The sequence below is a fragment of the Pongo abelii genome, chromosome X (assembly GCF_028885655.2).
Source record: "Pongo abelii isolate AG06213 chromosome X, NHGRI_mPonAbe1-v2.0_pri, whole genome shotgun sequence".
NCBI lineage: Eukaryota > Metazoa > Chordata > Mammalia > Primates > Hominidae > Pongo > Pongo abelii.
The window spans coordinates 91,510,033-91,532,045 of record NC_072008.2 but is presented as its reverse complement, the minus strand read 5'-3'; the positions used below and the strand labels follow the sequence as shown (position 1 = coordinate 91,532,045).

The 22,013-nt window shown below is 37.9% G+C and overlaps 1 protein-coding gene across 7 annotated transcripts in view; it reads left to right on the top strand.

Moving 5' to 3' along the window:
- The first annotated feature begins 1,134 nt into the window (after window positions 1–1,134).
- CHM (CHM Rab escort protein) overlaps window positions 1,135–22,013 on the top strand; it is a 182,370-nt gene continuing 161,491 nt past the window's right edge. For 2 of the 7 annotated variants that reach the window (XM_054543977.2, XM_054543978.2), the window contains exons 1-3: window positions 1,460–1,589; window positions 2,992–3,124; window positions 21,680–21,746. Coding sequence is in view for 1 of the 7 variants with exons in the window: in XM_024240276.3 (XP_024096044.2) it covers window positions 1,168–1,216; window positions 21,680–21,746 (116 nt within the window). In the remaining 6 variants the exon portion in view is untranslated. 7 annotated transcript variants of the gene reach the window in all.

Below are 22,013 nucleotides of genomic sequence, written 5' to 3'. Positions count from 1 at the left end.
GGAATAACTGTTAGCTAGAGAATGGGAAGATCATTCCATGCTGAAAGAACAGCATGAGCGTGGTCAGAGACTGGAAAGAAAACAATGTCTGGGCAACCACAAGCATCTTAGAGGATAGGTGGTGTCAGGGAAGGCCCACTACTGCACACTATCTTTGATTTATTTTGAAACTCTTGTAAAATAACTACACAAGAAATTTCTGTGGTCAAAAAAGTATCCTCCTTCATTCCCAGCATCCTTCCCATGGGAGGCGGATGGAGGGAAGCTGTGGGAGGCGACAGACCTTGAAGATACTTATGAGAACTATGTTAGCTGTTAGACATAGACGACCTAAAGCCCCTCATCAGATACAATCACTTTAATATAAAGGCCATTTTACCTTAATTATTTCTACGGTAGCTTATGGAAACTAATAGATTGGAAACTAAATGTAAACTAAGGAGATTCTTACATGAACTTATCTAGTTGGTGCGGAAAATCAAATTCAGACTCAACAAACGCTTATCCAGCGCAACTATGCTTTCATATATTTTTTCCCTCCCGTAAAGCAAGGCTAATTTATTGCCCGAGTGGTGCCTGGACTAATTGGAACAAATACGGACGCGGTGAGAGTTCCATTCTGGCGAAACTAGGGTGAGAGGTTTTTTGTGGGTTTTCATTGAGGAGACATGGAAACGAAAAAGATATGGAATATATTCTGAAAGTATTGGTGTGAAAAACCGTGCCTCGAGGGCCAACACGAAAGTACAGACACGTTGGCGGGAAACAGTTTTTTAGGCTGGAATGAAAGTCTTCTTTGTTCACAGAGCAAACCCCTTTCAATTTCACTCCGCTCTCCGTGTCTCCTAACAGTTCTTGCTTCAGTATTGTCAAGGGGTATTCAAGTCTCCCACATTCATCCTAGCTAACGGAATAAAAATCTACATTTCTTTCCTACTTCAACCCTCCAGGCAAAATGAGCTACAGCATTCAGCCTGGAAAATGAGTCGAGCTTTTAACTTACGTGTAAACATTTTAAATATGATACTGTAGTCGCCTGCCTGGACCTTCCACCCAAGAACTACAACACCCAGAATGCATTGTTTTCCTTTCCGCCTTCCACCGAGGGAATGCCTAACTTGATCTCATTTCCACAAGTAATAGTCACATGACACGTTTCCCGTCAAGATGGCGGATACTCTCCCTTCGGAGTTTGATGTGATCGTAATAGGGACGGGTATGTGTAGCCTGGTACTTCCTGGACAAAGTTTAGGAAGACTGTCTTGTTTCTGTTTTTTCTGTCAGTGGCGAGTTTTGGGACAAACATCGTGGGTCGAGCGTGGGAGGGAGAACAGAAAGGAAGTGAGGTAGTCCGGAGTCAGCGCGGGAATTGGCAGTTACAGGGAGGGGCTTGGACCCGCAGTGCTTATCGCCATTTGAGTAGGGGTTGATCTGGTCGATGCTGATTGCTGAGGTTGGTTGCTGCGGTGATTCCTGTTAATTTCCTTAGAGGGAAGTGGATGTGCAGTGTCATGAAATGGAGGGTCGGGATTTTATCAACGGAGACGACTTTGGCAAGACATTATGATTCCTTCCTTATTGATTTCAAGGTGATATTCCCCATCATTTTGTCTCGCCATTTCATAGGACTTTTTCATAGATTTGTATGATCTTAGTGTACATCGCAGCTCAGACACAGCTTAATCCTCAGTTTTACAGGAAAGATGCTCAATTATTGCCCATGTGCGTATGAATTTACTAGGGAAAGCAAACGGATTCTATTTTGTTGGGAAACCTAGGGAATTGTATTTTGTTGAGGTAGCCATTATTCCTGCTTTATGGTGCTCAAAGCATCTTGCTTTCTACCATCAATAACTAAATGTGCTGAGAATAAGGTCCTGAGTTCCAGTTCAGGTGTGTGACCTTATCTAACTCTTGTTTTCCCGTCGTTTGTTCTTCATGTTTTGGGTGGAACCAGAAACTCCTCTGCAATTTCTAGTTGACATATTCAGTGTACAACACGTAGCAGAAGACATGTGGCAGCAATTTCAATTTTTTTTTTAGTAGTGTAAGGGATGATCATTTTAGATGGAATGAAATAGGTTGTTTGATGGGGTTTTTTTTACTGTTTGTAGAATGTGGTAGGCCAGAGAAGCTCTGGTGGATGGGACCCTGTCCGTTGTGTTAATGAATTCAGTTCGTTGTCTTCTCATACAGCCATGATTAGGAGCAGCCATGTTTTCAGGTTGGGAGTAAAAATAATAGCTACCTGTTTTCGAATGCTTAAAATTTCCTAATCACTATGCTAAGCACTTTACAAGCCAAACATAATCCTCACAACCTTGTTAGAGTAGTAGGTACTCTCTGCATTTTGTAGAAGAGGAAAAGGGGACTTGGAAAAGTTGTAATTTCCTCGGGATCACACAGCTGGTAAATTTCCAAAGGCCCATTCCATCCCAGAAAAACAGTCAGTGGTTCTGATCCTCAGAGTTGACCCATATTCGTAGAAACAATTGAGAAAACTTGGTTTTAGGCCTTGCTTAGTGCTAGTATGAATTGCTTGAATTGGGAGGGCCAGACACTAAATCTCTCTGAGCCTCAGTTTCCTTGTTTTTGAATATAGGGAAGGTAAAATAGATGGTCTTTATGTTGTCTAACAAAAAATGCCTGGGTAACAGTTCTCAGAACAGCATGGACATGTTTATTCTTAGCCTGAAAATAACTGCATGGCTGCAAATAACCTGGTTGTAGTTGCTATGAACAGATGTTGGATGAGAGCTGGAAAGAGCCAATGGACTATTCATTTTTTCTTTTCAGTCTATACTAAAACTGAGAACAGCATCCATTTTGGAATAGTTGTTATACCATACTTGAGTTTTATAATCTTGCTTTTTTTGTGTAGGAACTTGAGGTGTTTTTAACAATTTTTTTAATCAACAATTTTTTTTTTCAGGTCTGGGTTTCTTATGAATGATGCTAATGCTTTTCATAAATATTTTGCCTTCTGTACAGTTCAGAATTGGAATACATCCATCCTGATGGAGTCTGTTATGGTAGAGGTAGGAAGTTACAGTGAGTGAGCCAGAGAATTGCATCAGATGACATCGCTTGTATTTGGAAAAATACTCATTTTATACTTATCCCAGTGAGTGCAATGTTATTTTTCAGTGTTTGGGAAGAACTTATTTGAAGTTAATCTTAAAACTTAAATTTTTCATATTGTTTATTGGTGACACATTCTAGGTTTTATCAAGCACATTGCTTAAATTTATGATATGTAATTTTGTTTTTAGGTACATCAAAAGTGTAAAAATTGAATAAAAGAGTCATTCCTCAAATAAATGATTCCAACAATTCCAATCATGATTTAATTTGATTTATTTTTTAGTGTGCTTGGGATATTTCTCTTGTGAAATAGTTTGCTGAAAGTAGCCCTTAAAATGTTTGCTTTATTAAATGTATTACACTGAGCAAATCATAGAAAAAGTAGTGTTTCATAGATGCAGTTGTATTAACAAAAGTAGAAGCAATAATGCATGCATCAGAAACGTGAAGAAATAGGCTATTAGATATACTTTTTAGCAGATTTAGTCCTAGTTAAAATGTCATAAAGGAACAATTGCTTCAAGTATAATCATGTGAAGATAATATTTTATAATCCCTTTGACCTTGATTAACTTGCATTCTCATTTTCTGTAATGCAAGATGGAAATTTTTCCTTAAGATCATATTTCCGGGAGATTATGGAAAAAAATAAACTTTGTATTTTCTTAGTTAAGCCCATTTCCTTCTGATTAGAAAATACAGTAAATATCTCTTGAACATCCAAAGACAGAAGAGTAAGATAAAGTGAATTGTGGAAAAAATAGAAGAAAATGGAATAAAGAAGGAGGGCCAACTGGAGTCTCAAGGGAGAGGATAAAAATAGATATATGTGGTAAGGGTCTAGAAAGTGCTCTTCAGCTTGGGTACAGAACTGTCATTTTCAGGGTATTTTTGCCATTTAAAAAGTCATTTAAATGACAGTTTTGTGGATTATAGACAAGTACCATTGGTTTCAGGTTAAAAATAGTCTCAGTAACATTACATCTCACTGGAGGTGACTTATCTGGAAGCCTGTGTAATCTGCAGCACAGCAGAGCCAAGAACTCAACAGGAGAGCAGTCAAGATGGAAGTTATAAGATCTGTATGATAATATTGACATGCTTCATACATAGGGGAATCCCTGAGATCATCACTTAGAACATATTCATCCTCATTTTAAAAATAATTCTAGCAAGCTCAGCATATTAGAACCACCCCCTTAGAAGATACAAGGAATGTTATCAGCTTCTGCAAAGACTATGTTTGGTGGGGGTTGCTATTAGAGATATAAATGACAGTTTATATCTGTATAGGAAAGGGAATAGAAAAACACCTAAAATGCAAACTTACATCAAACATCACAAAGGCCTGATAACATTTAGTGTAGTGACAAATACTCATTTTTCAGGTCATTCAACCCACATTTACTGAGAACCTAGTCCCTTCCCTTGTGAAGTTTACTGTATTACCTATTTTCAGGAACTTTCTGGCCTTCCTAACAGTCATATCCCCAAAGCTGTTCTTAAGACAATGTAGGCTTTTCATTGCATCCTTCTTTCTTTTTGAAGACCATGTAGAGATTCAGCCTGCATTTTTTCTTTTTAAAAGCACACTGCTCACATCTTTTGGAGTTCTTCCCCTAAGATGGGCTGCAGAGTAGGTTAGCTTAATTTTTCTACTGCATAGGATAAACACATAGATTCTTTTGATTTAAGAGTTTTATTGTTAGCCAAGCATGGTGGTGTGGGCCTGTAATCCCCATTACTCCCTAGGCTAAGGCACAGTCATCCCTTGATCCTGGAAGGCGGAGGTTGCAGTGAGCTTAGATGGCGCCACTGCACTCTAGTCAGAGAAACAGAGTGAGACTGTCTCAAAAAAAAAAAAGTTTCATTGGCCAGGTGCAGTGGCTCAGGCCTGTAATCCCAGCACTGGGGGAATCCGAGGCAGGAGGATTGCTTGAGCTCAGAAGTTTGAAACCTCAGCCTCCCAAGTAGCTGAAATGGGCGACATAGCAAAACTGTATTTCTACAAAAAAAATACAAAAATTAATTGGGTATGGTGACACGTGCCTGTAGTCCCAGCTACTTGGAAGGCTGAGGTGGGAGGATTGCCTGAAACTGGGAGTTTGAGGCTGCAGTGAGCTATAGTTGTGTCACTGCACTTCAGCCTGGGCAACAGAGCAAGACCCTGTCTCAAAAAAAAAAACGTTTTATCGCTAAAGATTATGGGGAAAGAGAAGGGATAACAAAGATAAACATGGAAATTATAAGGAGCACTGCCCCTAAATCCTGATTATCTTGCTAGATAGTGTTTAGCACCATACAGTAGTAGATGTGGCAGCGTGGTATATGATAATCACATGATCATCCTATTGTGTGATTTTGGGAAAATTGCAGAATTTCTTATGACATCATTTAGTTCATCTGTAAAGTGAGAAATTTAATAGTTGATCTCCAAGGTAGGGATCTACCAGCTCTAAAATTACCATTGTATATATCTATCTATGACAGCATGTCCTTGAGAAAAGGCTAAATTCTGTTCTGTGTAGTCTTTTTAAGAAGGAAAGTCAGTGTTTCATATACTTCAGAAATTTTCCTATAAAAATGGCTGATGTGGTTTAGATATTTGTCCTGCCCAAATCTCATGTTGAAATGTTATCCTCATTGTTGGAGGTGGGGCCTGATGGGAGGTGTTTGGGTCATGGGAGTGGATCCCTCATGGCTTGGTACTCTTCTTGTAATAGTGAGTTTGTTCTTGCAGGATCTGGTGGTTTATTTTTTAATTTTTTTTTTTTTTTGAGACAGGGTCTTGCTCTGTCACCCTAGTTGGAGTGCAGTGGCACAATCATGGCCCACAGCAGCCTTAACCTCCTGGGCCCAAGCAATCCTCCCACCTCAGACTCCCGAGTAGCTGAGATCACAGACATGCATCACCATGCCTGGCTAATTTTTTTTTTTTTTTATTTTTGTAGAGATGGGGTCTCCCTATGTTGCCCAGGCTGGTTTTGCACTTCTGAACTCAAGCAATCTACCTGCCTTGGTGGCCCAAATTGCTGGGATTACAGATGGGAGCCACTGTGCCTGGTCGACTGGTTGTTTAAAAGTGTGTGGCATCTCCCCACACTCGCTTGCCTTGCCTCTCACCAAGGGAGATGCCTGCTTCCCCTTTGCCTTCTGCTATGACTAAAAGCTCCCTCAGGCCTTCCCAGAAGCCGAGCAGATGCCTGTACCATGCTTGTACAGCCTGCAGAACCCTGAGCCAATTAAACCTCTTTTCTTTATAAATTACCCAGTTTCAGGCATTCCTTTATGGCAACACAGGAACAGCCTAATACAGTGACTGATTAGAAAAGGCATTTTCTTAAAAATGATAGGCTGCTTTTTTCAGAAAAGGTCACGTAAGTAGCACAGTCCCATTCCTTGATGTTGGTGAATTTAAACATTAAGGTAGTTAACCTTGACTGGCAGCTCATTGACTTATGATGATGTTGGAATAGCATCACTTCTGTAAGCCTTGGGGGATGGTAATATTGCAGGAGGAGTTGTGAAAACTGATATTTACCAAATATCTGTTTGTGCCAGCCTTAACACAAGTGATTTCCTATATATCTAACTTAATCTTCTCCCAGGATGCCTGAATGTGGTTCTCACATCACAGGATGTCCATAGTCCTCCCTGTGTATTTCCAAAATCTTCACATCTATTGTCTACAGTGGATTTTTAAAAATTGTAAGATGCCACCTATTAGTGGATCATGGAGTGAATTCCAGCATTATAAAAATGAGGTAGAATATATCAGAATGCATGTAGTAAGGATGAATGTTGTTTTTTATATATATGTGTATATATATATATATACACACACACACACCATATATATAACATATATATATACACACACCATATATATAACATATATATACATATACCTACACACACATACACATATGTTTTTGGAGAGGGCAGGGTCAAAAAATTTAAAGCATAGACTATATTGATCAGCTGAATGACGTAGTGAGTAGGAGTGAAATGGTATTTCAAAAGTTCTTTAGTTTTACAAATGCCGTACATTACATGTATATATTTTTTTACTTTGATGTACGTCTATCTCATTTGAGCAGTATAGTGTAGCGATTGACAGTGTGGCTCTGGAATCGGACATGGGTTTGAATTCCAGCTATTCCTCTTGTGTCATCTTAGACATTTTCCTTAATCTCTTTATGTTTCAATTTTCTTATCTCTAGGATAAACTTCACAAGACTGTTGAGGATTCAATGAAATAATTCCTATAAAAAAGCTTAGTAGGTGCTCACAAAATGCAGTTAATTTGTGTGGTTGTAATGCCATACTGAGGTGCTTTTACTACTACTATTATTTCGTGAATGCTTTCCAGGAAGGGGTCACGATTTTCATGAAGAATGGTGGAAGGATTCAGTTGTCTGATTTATGTTTCTTGTCTTCTCATTGGCTGCTTGGTGGGAAAGACCTTTATGTGTCTATTATCACTATTTCTATCAGATTTCTTACCTAGTGGCTTACTGGTTTTATTTTTTTCTTTCTTTGTTGTCTTCTCTTTTGTTCACCAGCTTGCATTATTTATCATTTGTTTTCCTTATAGTTTTTGGAACAGATTTAGCATCGGTCTTATTTGAGGTATAGTATGAAACACCCTGTTGTCAATGTAAGAGATGCTATGGGAGTGAAAGATAGCCTGCAGATTTTGCTGTTCTGAAAAATGCTTTGCACTTCTTCAGGCATTTATTGATGGAAAAGTATGTTTTTGTTTGCTTCCAATACCTAGAAAAGTAAAGAGTTATCTAACTCTGGAGAAGACTCTCTGGGAGATGCTTACCCTTCTCTGTAAATCATGAATTTGAGCCAATACCTCAGAGAGAGCCACATCTGTTAGCATAATTTCCTCTGCAGCATCATTTTCATCTCCCATGCCTCATGTCATTTTTCTCGTTTTCTCCAGTGTTTTCATGATGTTTTGGATAACAGGCTACGGCAATTAAATTCAAATATGGCAGCCCACCATTACATTTTCATGTTTAACATAAAATCCCAATGCACAGAAACAATTATAATTCCATATAATTGACCTGTTAACTCATGCTAAATCATCTGCTATTCAGTCTCAGTGCATTCTTTAACTAAAAAGTTAGTCTGTGCCTGTTCTGTATGTAAATATATTTAAAAGTAAAATAGGCTAAAATCACTGTTGGTGCTCATTGGAAACATTTTGGGGGCGTTTAGTTGTGGCCAGCAAAATAGGGATACATTGAAAGGTTGATGTTTTGTTTTTGCTTTTCTAATAATTTCTTTTAAGGTTCAGTGTGAAAAGAGTTGATAATTTATCACAGATATTGCTTTTTTAGAGCATGATTATGAGAGCTAGCATGTTATCATATTGAGGGTGTTTTTGAAAAGAACAGTTTGCAAATAGACAGGAGAAGAGACCAGAGGCAGCTTGGCCAGTATGGTGCTTAATATAAATGTTTCATCTCATACTGGATTTTATCAAGAGCTGAAGTTGGTAATGTATTCCTTGACTGATTTGGTTTTTATCACATTTTAAAAAGTCCTGGTGAAGCAGGATATTTTCCTGACCCCTTTGCGGGACTTGTGAAGGGGGCACCCTGTTTACTCAGCCCACCGCTTTCAACTCCTCATAGGAGGGAGCACGTGAGTGAACAAGGCAGGAACTGGAATACATGAGTGCTGGAGTCAGCCTGCCGCTCTTGTGCCAGGAGGAATGAACTCCACTCACTCGGACCTGCTGTGTTTCACCCCTCACAAGAGGGGATGTGCAGTTGAGTGGGTGCAGGAGCCGGGGCGAGTGCTTTTGGGCACTGGCAGGAGTCAACTCTGTGCTGGCCCCATGGTAGCATCTCGAGGGGTGGTGCCTGCAACCCCTGAAGCTCCAGAGGGAATGTTACAGTGCTCTTTTAGCTCTGCTGTCTGCAGACGGCTTAAGGGTTAACAGCTCAGTAGGCCCTCTGCCTTTTTGTGTTAATCGGCTGCCTTCTACCAGTGAGGGCAAAGGGCAAGTATGACAGCCTTTTTGTGTCCACACTCATCGTTCCCGAGCTCTGGTCCGGCATCCAGGAGAAATGAGGTCACATGAATGAATTGAAGGATGGTAAATGTAGGGGATCTTATTGCTGATGGAGATGGCTCTCAGTGGGAAGGGGAGCTGAAAAGGGGATGGGGCAGGAAGGTAATCTTCCCCTGAATGCCAGCTGTCTCCGGCCAGATTCTTCTTCGAAGTTATGCTGTCAAGGTGTCCCTCTGAAGTTGAGCCACTTCTCTCTGATGTCCAGCTGTAGTCTCTAATGTCCAACTGCTTCTCTTCTCTCTGCTGGCTGAACCTGGGGTTTTTATGTAAACAGGATGGGGTGTGGGGTGGGCCGTAAGTGGTTTCGGAAAAGGCAACATTCGCACGGGAAAACGGGGATATAAGTTCTCACTTTGCGCCATGGTTTCGGGCTTGAGGGTGGGGTTTTCTCAGGGACCTGCCCTTTTCTGCCTAGAATTTCCCTGCCTCCTGTCCCTATCACTAACTTCTACTCTTTCTTTTGAGTATTCTCACCTGTCTTTTTTTTTTGGTCCAGGCCAGTGTTCTCATTGAGTTATTATGGCTATTAGTTAATGGCGGTTTTAATCATTTTATATTGCTTTGAAATGTTTTGAATCATGTTTCTGTGATCTGACTTTGCACATTTGTTAAACTAGTCTTATTTATGTGGATTTAAAATCATAATGAGAAAATTTACACAAGCCAAAGTATAGAGAAAATAAAGTTTTACACATGGGTATCAGGCATATTAAGAAGATGCTGAGCTGTGAGTTCAAATCCTTATTTTCTACACCTGTGTTACTTTGGTTTATGCTATGTAAGCAAAATCAATTTAGAAAATTGTTTTTAGTACCTACAACACACTGTCAAGCACATGAAAAATATTGTCTAACATTTGTTATATGCCAAGCACTGTGATAAGCCCCTACAATGCATTGTCTCATTTTCACAGTAACCCTGCAGTAGATACTATATCATCTCCATTTTTCAAATGTGAAGCCTGAGGCTTAGCTAAGTTTGATGTAGGTGAAACAGTTAAGACCAAAGTTTTTCTGACTAAGGTTGAGGTATTAGATTAAGTTTGCTAGAATCTTTCAATTGAAAAAATAGCTCATAGTATCAAGATTAGATTATTTTAACCTGGGTTTGTGGTTGGCAGTTGTTTTATTTTGGAGAGTTATGATTGTTGACATTAAAATCCTGATTCCAGCGGTAGCCACATGATGTCAGCTTCTTATTATTGACAGCATCATGACATCTGTGTCAGCTTGCAAACCTTCTTTTGATGAAGGTGAACAGAATGACCTGGTTGCGTTTATCCCTTAAAACTGAAGAGAGAATCAACCACTAAAGCAATGGCCAGAAATGGGATCAGAGATTACAGTTACATTTTAAGAAATGATTTGCTTCAGTAGGAATTCTTCATTGATCCTGTAAACCAAAATATCTCAATTAATTTAGAAAGTTTATTTTACCAAGGTTAAGGATGCGCCTGTGGCACAGCCTCAGGTCCTGATGACATGCCCCAGGTGGTAGGGGCACAGCTTGATTTTATACGTTTTAGGGAGACATGAAACATTAATCAAAGTTTGTAAGATGTATAATTCATTGGTTCCATCAGGAAAGGCCAGACAACTCGAAGTGGGGAGGAGGCTTCTGGGTCATAGTTAGTTAAGAGACAAATGAGGAATAGTCACTTATGCCTTAGTCTGTAGTGAAACAGTAGGGCAGAGGAAGCCATCAGATACGCATTTGTCTCATGGGAACAGAGGAATGACTTTGAGTTCTGCCTGTCCTTTGGTTGTCCACAAGGAATTTCCTTATGGGCAAATTGTGAGGGAGGTATGTAGCTTTTTAAAAATCTTTGTAGCGATCTTATTTAGGAATAGAATGGGAGATAGGTTTGCCCACCACAGTTTCCAACTTGAGTTTTCATTTTGGTTTAGTGATTTTGGGGAGATTTGCTTTCCTTTCACAATCCCAAGGTACATAATTTCCCACTGAAATATTTGTGCATGTGCTGGGGTTTGCCATTTTGTGTCTTTTTTAGTGTTCTTCCAAATTAAATTTTCAAGATCAAATATGGGACTCATTGTCCTGTTTATGGAGCTTTTTTTCTTTTGGTTGACTATTCTTTTGTTTCCTACAGTCTTCAACAAATGTCAGTGCTTACAATGGATACATCATGCATCTTAATTGACAGGATGGGTATGATAATACCTTTTTTGGTCCAAGGGCCCGCTCATTAAAAAAAGTAGTTTATAAAGCTGAAAAGTTTTTATTTCTATTTTTTGTAAAATGATTTTCATGATAGGATTTTATATAAAGGGGAAGGGTTTTTTTGTATCATTTTTGTAACATTTTTGAAATGAGTACTTATTCTCTTTCATCATCTATTTTAGACTCACAGTTTTATGAGTAATGCAGTAAAGGTCGTGTTTCTTCTGTGGCACATTAGTAAAATTTGTTCTGAACACAGAAACTATTTTCCTTATCACAAATTAAATTTTATGTTAAGTTTGAAGAGCACTGGCCTGGCATATACTTTGCTGTGAAAAGATCATTTTGGTCACTTAAATTACAATAGAAATATTTGTGTTAAGAAAATTAAGTAAAAATTAGGCTGGGCACAGTGGCTCACACCTGTAATTCCAGGACTTTGGGAGGCCTAGGCAAGTGGATCACCTGAGGTCAGGAGTTCAAGACCAGCCTGACCAACATGGTGAAACCCTGTCTGTACTAAAAATACAAAAATTATCTGGGTGTAGTGGCAGGTGCCTGTAATCCCAGCTACTTGGGAAGCTGAGGCAGGAGAATCGCTTGAACCTGGGAGGCGGAGGTTGCAGTGAGCTGAGACCATGCCATTGTACCCCAGCCTGGGTGACAAGAGTGAAACTCTGTCTCAAAAAAAAAAAAAAAAAAGAAAAGTAAAAATTAGTTGTAGTAGAGATTATTTCCTGGCAATGATAAGGTCTTCAGCAAACATTTATATTTATTTAACAAAACTTTAAGAGATTTTGAGTTGATGTAGTTTTCTCCATTTAGATAAAAAACAGGATGCTACGTCCCTTTTTAAGCTTTTTACAATGGAAAATTTCAAACATAAAAAAGTAGAATAAAGTGACCCTCTACATACCAGCCTCCCAGTTTCAACAGTTATCAACTCATGGCCAGTCTTGTTTTCTCTGTAATGAGGACTAAGCTCTGATTTTTTATCTTGCCCAAATTCCTACCTAAGGGGTCTAGGGAGTCATGCCCTACAAACCGTAAATTCTCATCAGATGGGTTTTATTTGACCCTATATATTGTGACTTATTTTTCAGTCTGACTCTGGCATAACATTATGAGACAAGGAAAAGATATTTAGCCCCAAAATATATTTCCTTGCCATACCTTGAAATTGCCCTGCAAAGTCTCTTGTGGGAAAAATCCACATTCTATAGAGAATCCCCTCCCCCCTTTATTTTGCTTCCTTTCTTTCCAGATCCAGGAGGTAATCAATTAAGAGCCAGGCACCGTTCTAGGTCCAATAGGAAACATTTTACAACCTGCTGTGTCTCTGAGGTCTGCTACCTGAGAGATTCCTCTGCACAATAAAATTTGGTCCCCACAATCCTTTATTTTAACCTGAACTTTCCTTTCCATTAATCCCAGGTCTTGAGATAAACTCAACAAATTGTCAGCCAGAAAGTGTTTAAATTTGCCTATAGCCTGGAAGCACCTCCCCCCCCTCCACCAGCTTTGAGTTGTCTTGCCTTTCTGAACCAAACCAATGTATTTCTTAAATGTATTTGATTGATGTCTCATGCCTCCCTAAAATATGTAAAACCAAGCTGTACCCCAACCACCTTGGGCACATGTTCTCAGGACCTCCTGAGGGCTGTGTCACGGGCTGTGGTCACTCATATTTGGTTCAGAATAAATCCCTTCAAATATTTTACAGAGTTGGCCGGGCATGGTGTCTCATGCCTGTAATCCCAGCACTTTGGGAGGCCGAGGCGGGCGGATCATGAGGTTAGGAGATCCAGACCATCCTGGTTAACACGGTGAAACCCCGTCTTTACTAAAAATACAAAAAATTAGCCGGGCATGGTGGCGAATACCTGTAGTCCCAGCTTTTTTGGGAGGCTGAGGCAGGAGAATGGCGTGAACCTGGGAGGCAGAGGTTGCAGTGAGCCGAGATCGCGCTACTGCAGTCCAGCCTGGGTGACAGAGCGAGACTCCATCTCAAAACAAAACAAAACAAAACAAAACAAAACAAATATATATGTATATATATTTTACAGAGTTGAACTCTTTTCGTCGACAGTATCTTCCACTGTTTCTCTCATTTTACCATCCAACCCTGTTATTTTGAAGCAAATCCTAAATATCATATCATTCTATCTGTATATATTCCAACATATATCAAAAAGTGTAAGGGCTCTCCTTTTTAAACATAACTACTATTTTGTTTAACACGTGCTTAACACTTACATCACATGCCCTCCTTTGCATCTTCAGTTTTTTCTAAGGCATCTATCCATTTTGTTTCTTTGGTCTTGTGCTCTTCCTGGTTTAGTTTTCTCATCTGAAATGATTTTTTCTTTAATTTTTTAACTCCATTTTTTCAAAGTGTTCCTGTTCTCTAATCACCTTACTTTTGAGTTTTTCTAATTTTGATTCATGTTGTTCTCTCAGAGCTGCCACCATTTTGTTAATTTCTTTTAGCACATAATACCATAATTAGCTATGTTTTTCATCTAATTTGTGAGGCTTTCTGACACTTTTATTGTCTATTGGGATATTTTTTTGTTCCTTATTCCCTTTTTTCCAATGTACATTGAATGTGGTTCAACTGACATCCTTTTGTGTTGCTCATTTTTAAGTGAAAAATGTTTTCCCTTTGTTTTCAATAGGAAGGAGGGGCCAGTAAAACTATTCGAACTGTTTTGCTGTAGACCTCTCTTCTGTGTTTTCAGGAAGTAATCAAACATGTAGCCTGAAATCTGCTGGCTCTGTTACCCTCCCCTAGTTTTGTCTAGACCTTCTCTTTCCTTTGCCTCTATTTTCCCCACTGAATTTGGATTAGGTTCCCAGCAGTTAACTCCTCAGTGCAGGAGTATCCCCTCATTCATAAGGTGAAATCTGCAAAACCCCTTCCCAGTTTCTGCTGCTGTTCTCAGAATGGTCTGCCAAGCTTCCAGTGAGTGCCTGATAGCACTTTTGGGGTTTTCTGTCTCTCAGGGCTGTAACAGTTTTTTTGATCTTCTCTTCATTTCCTTTTGCACATTTTCTTTTTTTTTTTTTTTTTTTAGTTTTGAGACAAAGTCTCGCTCTTGTCGCCCAGGTTGGAGTGCAATGGTGCGATCTCGGCTCACTGCAACCTCTGCCTGCCAGGTTCAAGCGATCCTCCTGCCTCAGCCTCCCGAGTACCTGGGATTACAGGCACCTGCCACCATGCCTGGCTAATTTTTGTATTTTTAGTAGAGACGGGGTTTCACTATGTTGGCCAGGCTAGTCTCGAACTTCTGACCTCAGGTGATCTGCCCACCTCAGCCTCCCAAAGTGCTGGGATTACAGGTGTGAGCCACCGCACCCGGCCTGCACACTTTCTAATACCATGTGGGTGTTATAGCTATTGGTGGCTTGTAACTACCCACTTCTATTTTGGGGTTCATGATGATATTGTATCACCTTGCTTTGTTATGGACGTTGTCCCTGGGAGTTCGGTTTGGATATCCTGATTGTACTGTCTGTTTTTATGGGAGTTATGGGGGAGATTCAACAACTGCTGCCATCTTTACAGAAGCCTCTTTTTATCTTTCACTTTATCATTTGCTCAAGAATAGAGGTCAAGTTGTTGACCTAGCATAAACATTCACTTTTCAGAACTTGAAACAAACCTTTGGGTCACTTATTCCAAGCCCTTTATTTTATCTAATAAGGATATCTATAAGGAATCTGAATTCCAGAGGTTAAGTGACTTGCGTGAGGTCACAGCTATTTAGTATCCACCTAAAAACAGGAAGCCAGTCCTTCTGATTCTTAATTCAGTACTCTTGAATACTGAAACTCTTTTTATTAGCCATTCCTAAAGGCTCACACCATAGTGAATTTTTAAAAATTAAAATAAATTTTCCAAGTTAATGTTTTAATGAGTAGTATATTTTTCAAAAAATTCTAAAAATTACATGGCTATAAATACACATTTTGTTCCATGAGGAAGGAGTTCAGAGATTTTAAATTACATTTACTAATGTTTAGTATTTTGTGGGGAGGTTAGAGTGAATAAAAATAATTGTCAATTTAAAAATGATATTTTTACCTTTATGTTGTGGTAGTTCCCTAGGCTACTTCATTTGCAATTTTTCCCTTTTTATGGAAGCCACTAAAAAGTAGACTTAAGATGTAAATATTTAATATAGAATTTAAGATAGGGATCAACAAAACTACTTAAACCTGGGTTGAAATTCAGTTTCTGCTTAATTTTGTGATGTCATTATTTTGAGTGGCTGCAACATGAATTAAGTATGTAGTTTCACCTTTGCATTCATTGCTCAATCAAGTTTTCCTTGCCAGCAATTCTGTTTTTCCTAAAAAAGAACTTACTCTTTACTAAAGCAGTCACAGTAAATTTTCTAGTTCTATGTAATTTTCTTTCCATTCTGGTCTTCACTGGTTATAAATAACACATGGAATGACTTTCAAGGTAGAAAGCAGAAATCCATTTTGAAATGTTCTATAAAATAAAGAGTGATTTATGGTTTCATATGATTTGAGCTGAAAGTACTTGGGCTTTGCCAGGTCATCAAAGTCCTGTCAGGGGAATCTATTATTTATTGTTCGATATGCTGGGAGTGGTATAAGTACTTTATTTTATGTTTATCTTGTGTAAGCATAGTGTTAGGAAAAATCAATCCCAGATACTAATACATTTTAAGAATATATCATGGGGAACTAACCTAAATGTTATAGTTGTAAAGATGAGATTTGACATTAAGAATTTGGATTAAAGGGGGATTTTGAAAAATGAATGAATAATGGTTTCATCCCTGTAAAAAATCTTAGGTGAGGTTCTTGGGTCCTGATTTTAGCCTAGCTCCTTCATTTGATAATGAAACATCTCTATTTCATCTAGACAGGTTTTTAGAAAATTGCAGAAAGCTGGTACCATACATATTAGTGTATGATGATATAACATTCCATAAGCTGCTAATTTTTTTTCTAGCTGCCACCTTTGTAACAGAACCTCAACTGTGAAAGTCATGATGGAGGAAACCTCAGTTTCCCCCACTACAACTGTTATGAAATGGTAATTTAATACCTAATATTTACCTGTGTTTAATAAAAATGACTTGCCAAAGTTGTTGTCTTGCATCAGAATTATACATGCTTGCTTATAATACTGTGGCAGAGCAAGTTGTTTGGTACAGCCTCTCTAATGAATGTAATAATTATATTTAATAATGCGAAATGTTTAAATGGTATTAAATGTTGATGAACCTCTATAGTTTACATAAAGAAAAGGTTATTGGACTTTTTAAAAAATGATTTTAAGTTGCTAGATCTTTGAAGTTAACTTAAGTAAATAGTAAGCAAGTGATATCTTTTTTTTCCTTCAAATAACTAATCTTATTGAAGGGGAAGGAAGAGGAGGGAAGAGAAGCAGCATTTGTTGAATGTCAGTGACATGCCAACAGCCACTGTGTATAATGTTTGATATCGTTTTGTACCTGTTCCTGCCTGCACCCATATGAGATGTATTATTAACTCCATCTTACAGCTGAAAACATTGTACCTGTATATTTGTGCTCACACATTTTACAGAGTGTTTCTAGTGGAATGCTGTATGATTTGACCCTCATCTAGGTTATCTGTTTCTAGCTCATGTCTGGCTTTTCCTCGTGGGAGAGACTGTATAGTTCAAAATAAGCACATACATGTTTCATCTAAATGCCTCACAAATATGTTGTGTGATCTTGAGTAGTTATTCACTTTTTTAAGTGTTGAATTTGAACAGGTGTTATTTTGAAATTAATCAAGAGTTTAAGTGCTATTAAAATTGAGCTTAGAAATATTAATTTAAACAAAACAGTCATTATTTTACTCAATTAGCAATAAGACCAAAAACTTTTAAGTATGCACTTAGAAATATTAATTTAAACAAAACAAGCAGTCATTTTATTATTTTACCAAATTAGCAATAAGATCAAAAGTTTTAAGTATGTAAACTTTTCCTAAATAAAATTTTTTTTTTTTTTTTTTTTTGAGACGGAGTTTTTCTCTTGTTTCCCAGGCTGGAGTGCAATGGTGCGATCTCGGCTCACCGCAACCTTCGCCTTCCGGGTTCAAGCGATTCTCCTGCCTCAGCCTCCCGAGTAGCTGGGATTATGGGCACGCGCCACCACGCCTGGCTAATTTTGCATTTTTAGTAGAGATGGGGTTTCTCCATGTTGGTCAGGCTGGTCTCGAACTCCCGACCTCAGATGATCTGCCCACCTCGGCCTCCCAAAGTGCTGGGATTACAGGTGTGAGCCACCGTGCCCAGCCCTAAATAATTTTTAAAAACCATGAAGCATAAAGCTCCAGTTTTATACAAGTTTATCCTCCTTGCTTTGACTACAGTTTTTATTTTTATTTTTTGAAACCCTGATTTGACCATGATCTGGCTAAAGTCCTTTCAAGACTCCCTATTCCTCAGAGGTTCAAGTTCAGATACTATAATTTGGCTTCCACCTCTGGAAATTTTTTAAAATTTTGTTTTATGTTGGTAAGAAGACTTGACATGAGATCTCTGCTCTTAACACATTTTTAAGTGTACAATACAGTGTTGTTAACTATAGGTACAATGTTGTAGAGCAGTTCTTTAGAAATTATTCTTCTTTCATAACTGATACTTCATGCTAGTTGATTAGCAACTCCCCATTTCCCTCTCCCCCAAACCCATGGCAACCACCATTCCACTTTTTGATTCTGTAAATTTGCCTATTTTTAAATATCTCATATAGGTGGAATCATGCAGCATTTGTCCTTCTGTGACTGGCTTTATGTTTGTTGCAGCAATGTTCACAATGGGTAACATGTGAAAACAGCCTAAATGTCCATCGACAGAAGAATGGATAGAGAAATGTGGTATATCCATATAAGGGAATATTACTTGGTTATAAAAAAAAGTAATGAAGTACTGATCCATGCTGCAACATGGATAATCCTTGAAAACTTCATGCTAAGTGAAGTAGGCCAGTCCAAACACTTTTTTTAAAGCATCACTTTTTGGTTCTCCCTTCCTTGAACTTTGCCAGGAATGCTCCTTTCCACTTTCCTTTTTCCAACTTCTGCACTCCTCAGTTAGGGTTGTTAGAGACCCTGAAAGACCCAGCTAATTTCTCCTGTTCTTTGGAGCTTTCCATGACCTTCTCTACAGAGGGAATGTTTCTTTCCATTGTGTTTCTATGACAGTTTTAAATACACTTATTATTTTAATCTCTTTAAATTCTTGTTACATAGACTCTGAGCTCTAACAGGCTAGGGATTATCTTGCAAAAAACGTATGGCAACCTCTCACTACCTAGCACAGTTTGTTTTCTCTCTCCCTTCCTCTCCCCTTTCCCCATTTTCTTTTTCTCTTTTTCTTTTCTTCAGCAAATATCTATAGAGAACCTACTACATGCCTCCTGTATCCTGGAAATTCTGTTTATTGAATGGGTGGGAAGAAATACGAAATCTTGGCCAAGAAGACATTGTTAACTGTATTATTAGTTTGCTATTTTAGTCATTCTAAGCATGAAGATAATAGGCCCTTGCCATTTAACATTAGAACAGCTTATGAATTTCACACTTATGGGAATGTTTGGATGGAAGTATTAAGAAAAAACACAAATGATAGTCATTTTGGCTTTATGTAATTTGGACTCAAATCATGTTCAGTATTGAAATCCATTCTTGGCTTTGCTTTAATAGCAGAGATTTGACTTCTGACATTGTTGATCACAGCCATGGAAATAACCACGTGTATAACTGCCTACCCTAAGTAACAGTTATTTTTGGGCCAAATGGAGGCGAGTAATTTTATTATTGTTCACCATTGGAGTTGGCATCTGGTGAAAATAGGTGTATGTTTGGGGTAGTGTTAGATGGAAATAATGCTTCTAAAGTATCATTCTGAAGGATAGTGAGAGTAGATAGTGTTCATAGGGCAAGTACCCTTGCTAATAACAGGACTGAATTCTATGAGGTAGATCATGATATTCTCATTGATAGATGAGGAAACAAAGGCTCAGAGAAGTCAAGTGACTTATCTGAGGTTGTGCAGCTAGGTGAGTAGCAAAACCAAGATTCAAGTCTAAGTCTGTCTGATTGAGACCATGCCTGTTTCATTTTGTTGCTGTGTTGTCCTTAAATCTTCATTTTCAAACTTGCATCCAAGTTGGAGATAGTGAATTATCATGGTAATTTGAATTGGGAGTATGGAATTACCAAATTACTTGGTATTTGGCAAGTTATTTAACCTTTCTTAACCTATTTCCTCACATAGATAATACTGCTTGCCTCCTAGGATTATAATGAGGAATAAATAAGATGATGTATGTGAAAATACAGTTTGAAGGATAAAACCCTATACTAATATTTGGTGGCATTGTTATTAATGCTGTGATTATTACACATAACAGCATTAATCTTTAACATACTAATTCTGCTTCCTGAGTATTTCTTTGCCATTATCCTTTTAACTAAGCTGCTTATCAGCTTTTAAAGTACCATAATGACTGCATTTCACTAAAAAGGAACGTTATTTCTTTAAGTGTAGCAAAAAGTTCAGATGGTCTTGAGAGTTCAATAAGGGTTTTAACTTAAAAACTGCATTTAGCTATTTAAAACTTTCTCCTTTTCTCTCTACTCCAGAAATTCTTATTTTGTTTACTTGAATTATATCTAAAGTTAAGCTTGGAACTTTATGATGGCTTGTTTTCAATGATTGATATTTAATGGTTATTTTCAGTACATTTGTTAGAACTTCTTTTGTTTTGAACCAAGCATTATATGCCCACAAAATGTTCAACACTGGAAAACTAGTTCCTCTGTGAAGGCAGGCTGGAGCTAGTGTTTAATATGGATTTTAGCTAGAGATTGACTATATCAATTGTTTCCATATGCATATTGCTTTTTATATACAGAAGATGACTTTCCCCTTTCTTGAAATCCTTGATGCTTAGTGTGTAGTTTAAACCCTTGCCAAAAGACTGGTGCTGTTTTTTTTCCACTAAGTAAAAACACGAGAGGATCAGGATGTTTCATCATGGTGAAGAAGTTCATAGTAGCACTATAGAATTGCACTAAACTTTTAAAGCATGCTTTATTTTTATAGCTAATATAAAAAATACTAGCTTCTATCAACATGGTAGATCATATGACAAAAATTTTTGAAGAGTCTGGAACTTACAAGGTATTAACTATCAAATAGAAAACTTGAATTTTTAAAATCATAAAACATCATTATCTTTGGCAATTTTTAATTTTTTGTTGGTGCTGGTAGAAGTAATATATATATGTCTTTTTATGATAATCAGCTTTATGGTATGATTAAGTTTGATTCCAAAGCAGTAATGTTTTGTCTTTATACTGCTATATTGGTCAAAAGCAAAATAATGTATCTTGTAAGCGGCCCCTTTCTAAACTAGCTGACATATTTCTTAAGCTAAAAAATGTGTGCCATTCCCCCTCAGAGGCATTGTGGCTTTGGAGTTATATCTGGGTTTAAATTTCAACTCTAGATCTTTTTTTTTTTTTGTTTTAAGCATTGGGCAGAAAGTTAAGATATTCATGTCCCAGTTCTTTTTCTTCTTCTCTAAAATGCATATGCATATGGTTATCTCTCAGTGCAATTGGGAGACTCAGATGAGCTAGTGTGTGAACATGGTTTTTAACTGAACAATATATAGTAGTTACAGTTGCTCATTGATGGTAATTTACATACAAAAAGATTGTAAGTACTTTTAAAAATTATTTTTTCTTGCCAAATTAAGCAGAACTGCTTTTTAAAAAAAATCTCTGGCTGGGCGCGGTGGCTCATGCCTATAATCCCAGCACTTTGGGAGGCCGAGGTGGGTGGATCACAAGGTCAGGAGATTGAGACCATCCTGGCCAACATGGTGAAACCCTGTCTCTACCAAAAATACAAAAATTAGCTGGGTGTGCGGCGCATGCCTGTAATCCCAGCTACTTGGGAGGCTGAGGCAGGAGAATCACTTGAACCAGGGAGTCGGAGGTTGCAGTGAGCCGAGATCGCGCCACTGCACTCCAGCCTGGTGACAGAGTGAGACTCCGTCTCAAAAAAAAAAAAAAAATGTCTTCCACATAATAAAATTTTCAGTATGAGTGGTATATGTTTAAGAAACATCTTACAGTATAATTAATATAAACTTCATAATTCTGAATACAAGCAAGGATGGGTCTCTTTGGTTAAACTGTTTTATACAGCAATGGCATGAATTGAACATTTTATGTAAAATATATATATTTCTACATTCTAAATGATACAGGTGTGTGTTTTTGTAGGTTTGCCTGAATCCATCACTGCAGCTGCATGTTCAAGAAGTGGCCGGAGAGTTCTGCATGTTGATTCGTAAGTTTATCAACGATAGCATTTAATACTTCCTAAATATCTCTATACAAGATTAAAATTTACATAAACACATATATGTCTGTACATATGTACATGTATGTATATATCATACATAAACTTAAGTTAGAAAAAAGATTGGAGTTGTTTAATTTTAACCACTAATATGTGAAATATATAGCATACAAGTTTTACTATTCTGTGAAATAGTGATCTTTCCTTTGAGAATAAACCAAATGCATCATTTTATTTTTCTCATGAGTGATTTTG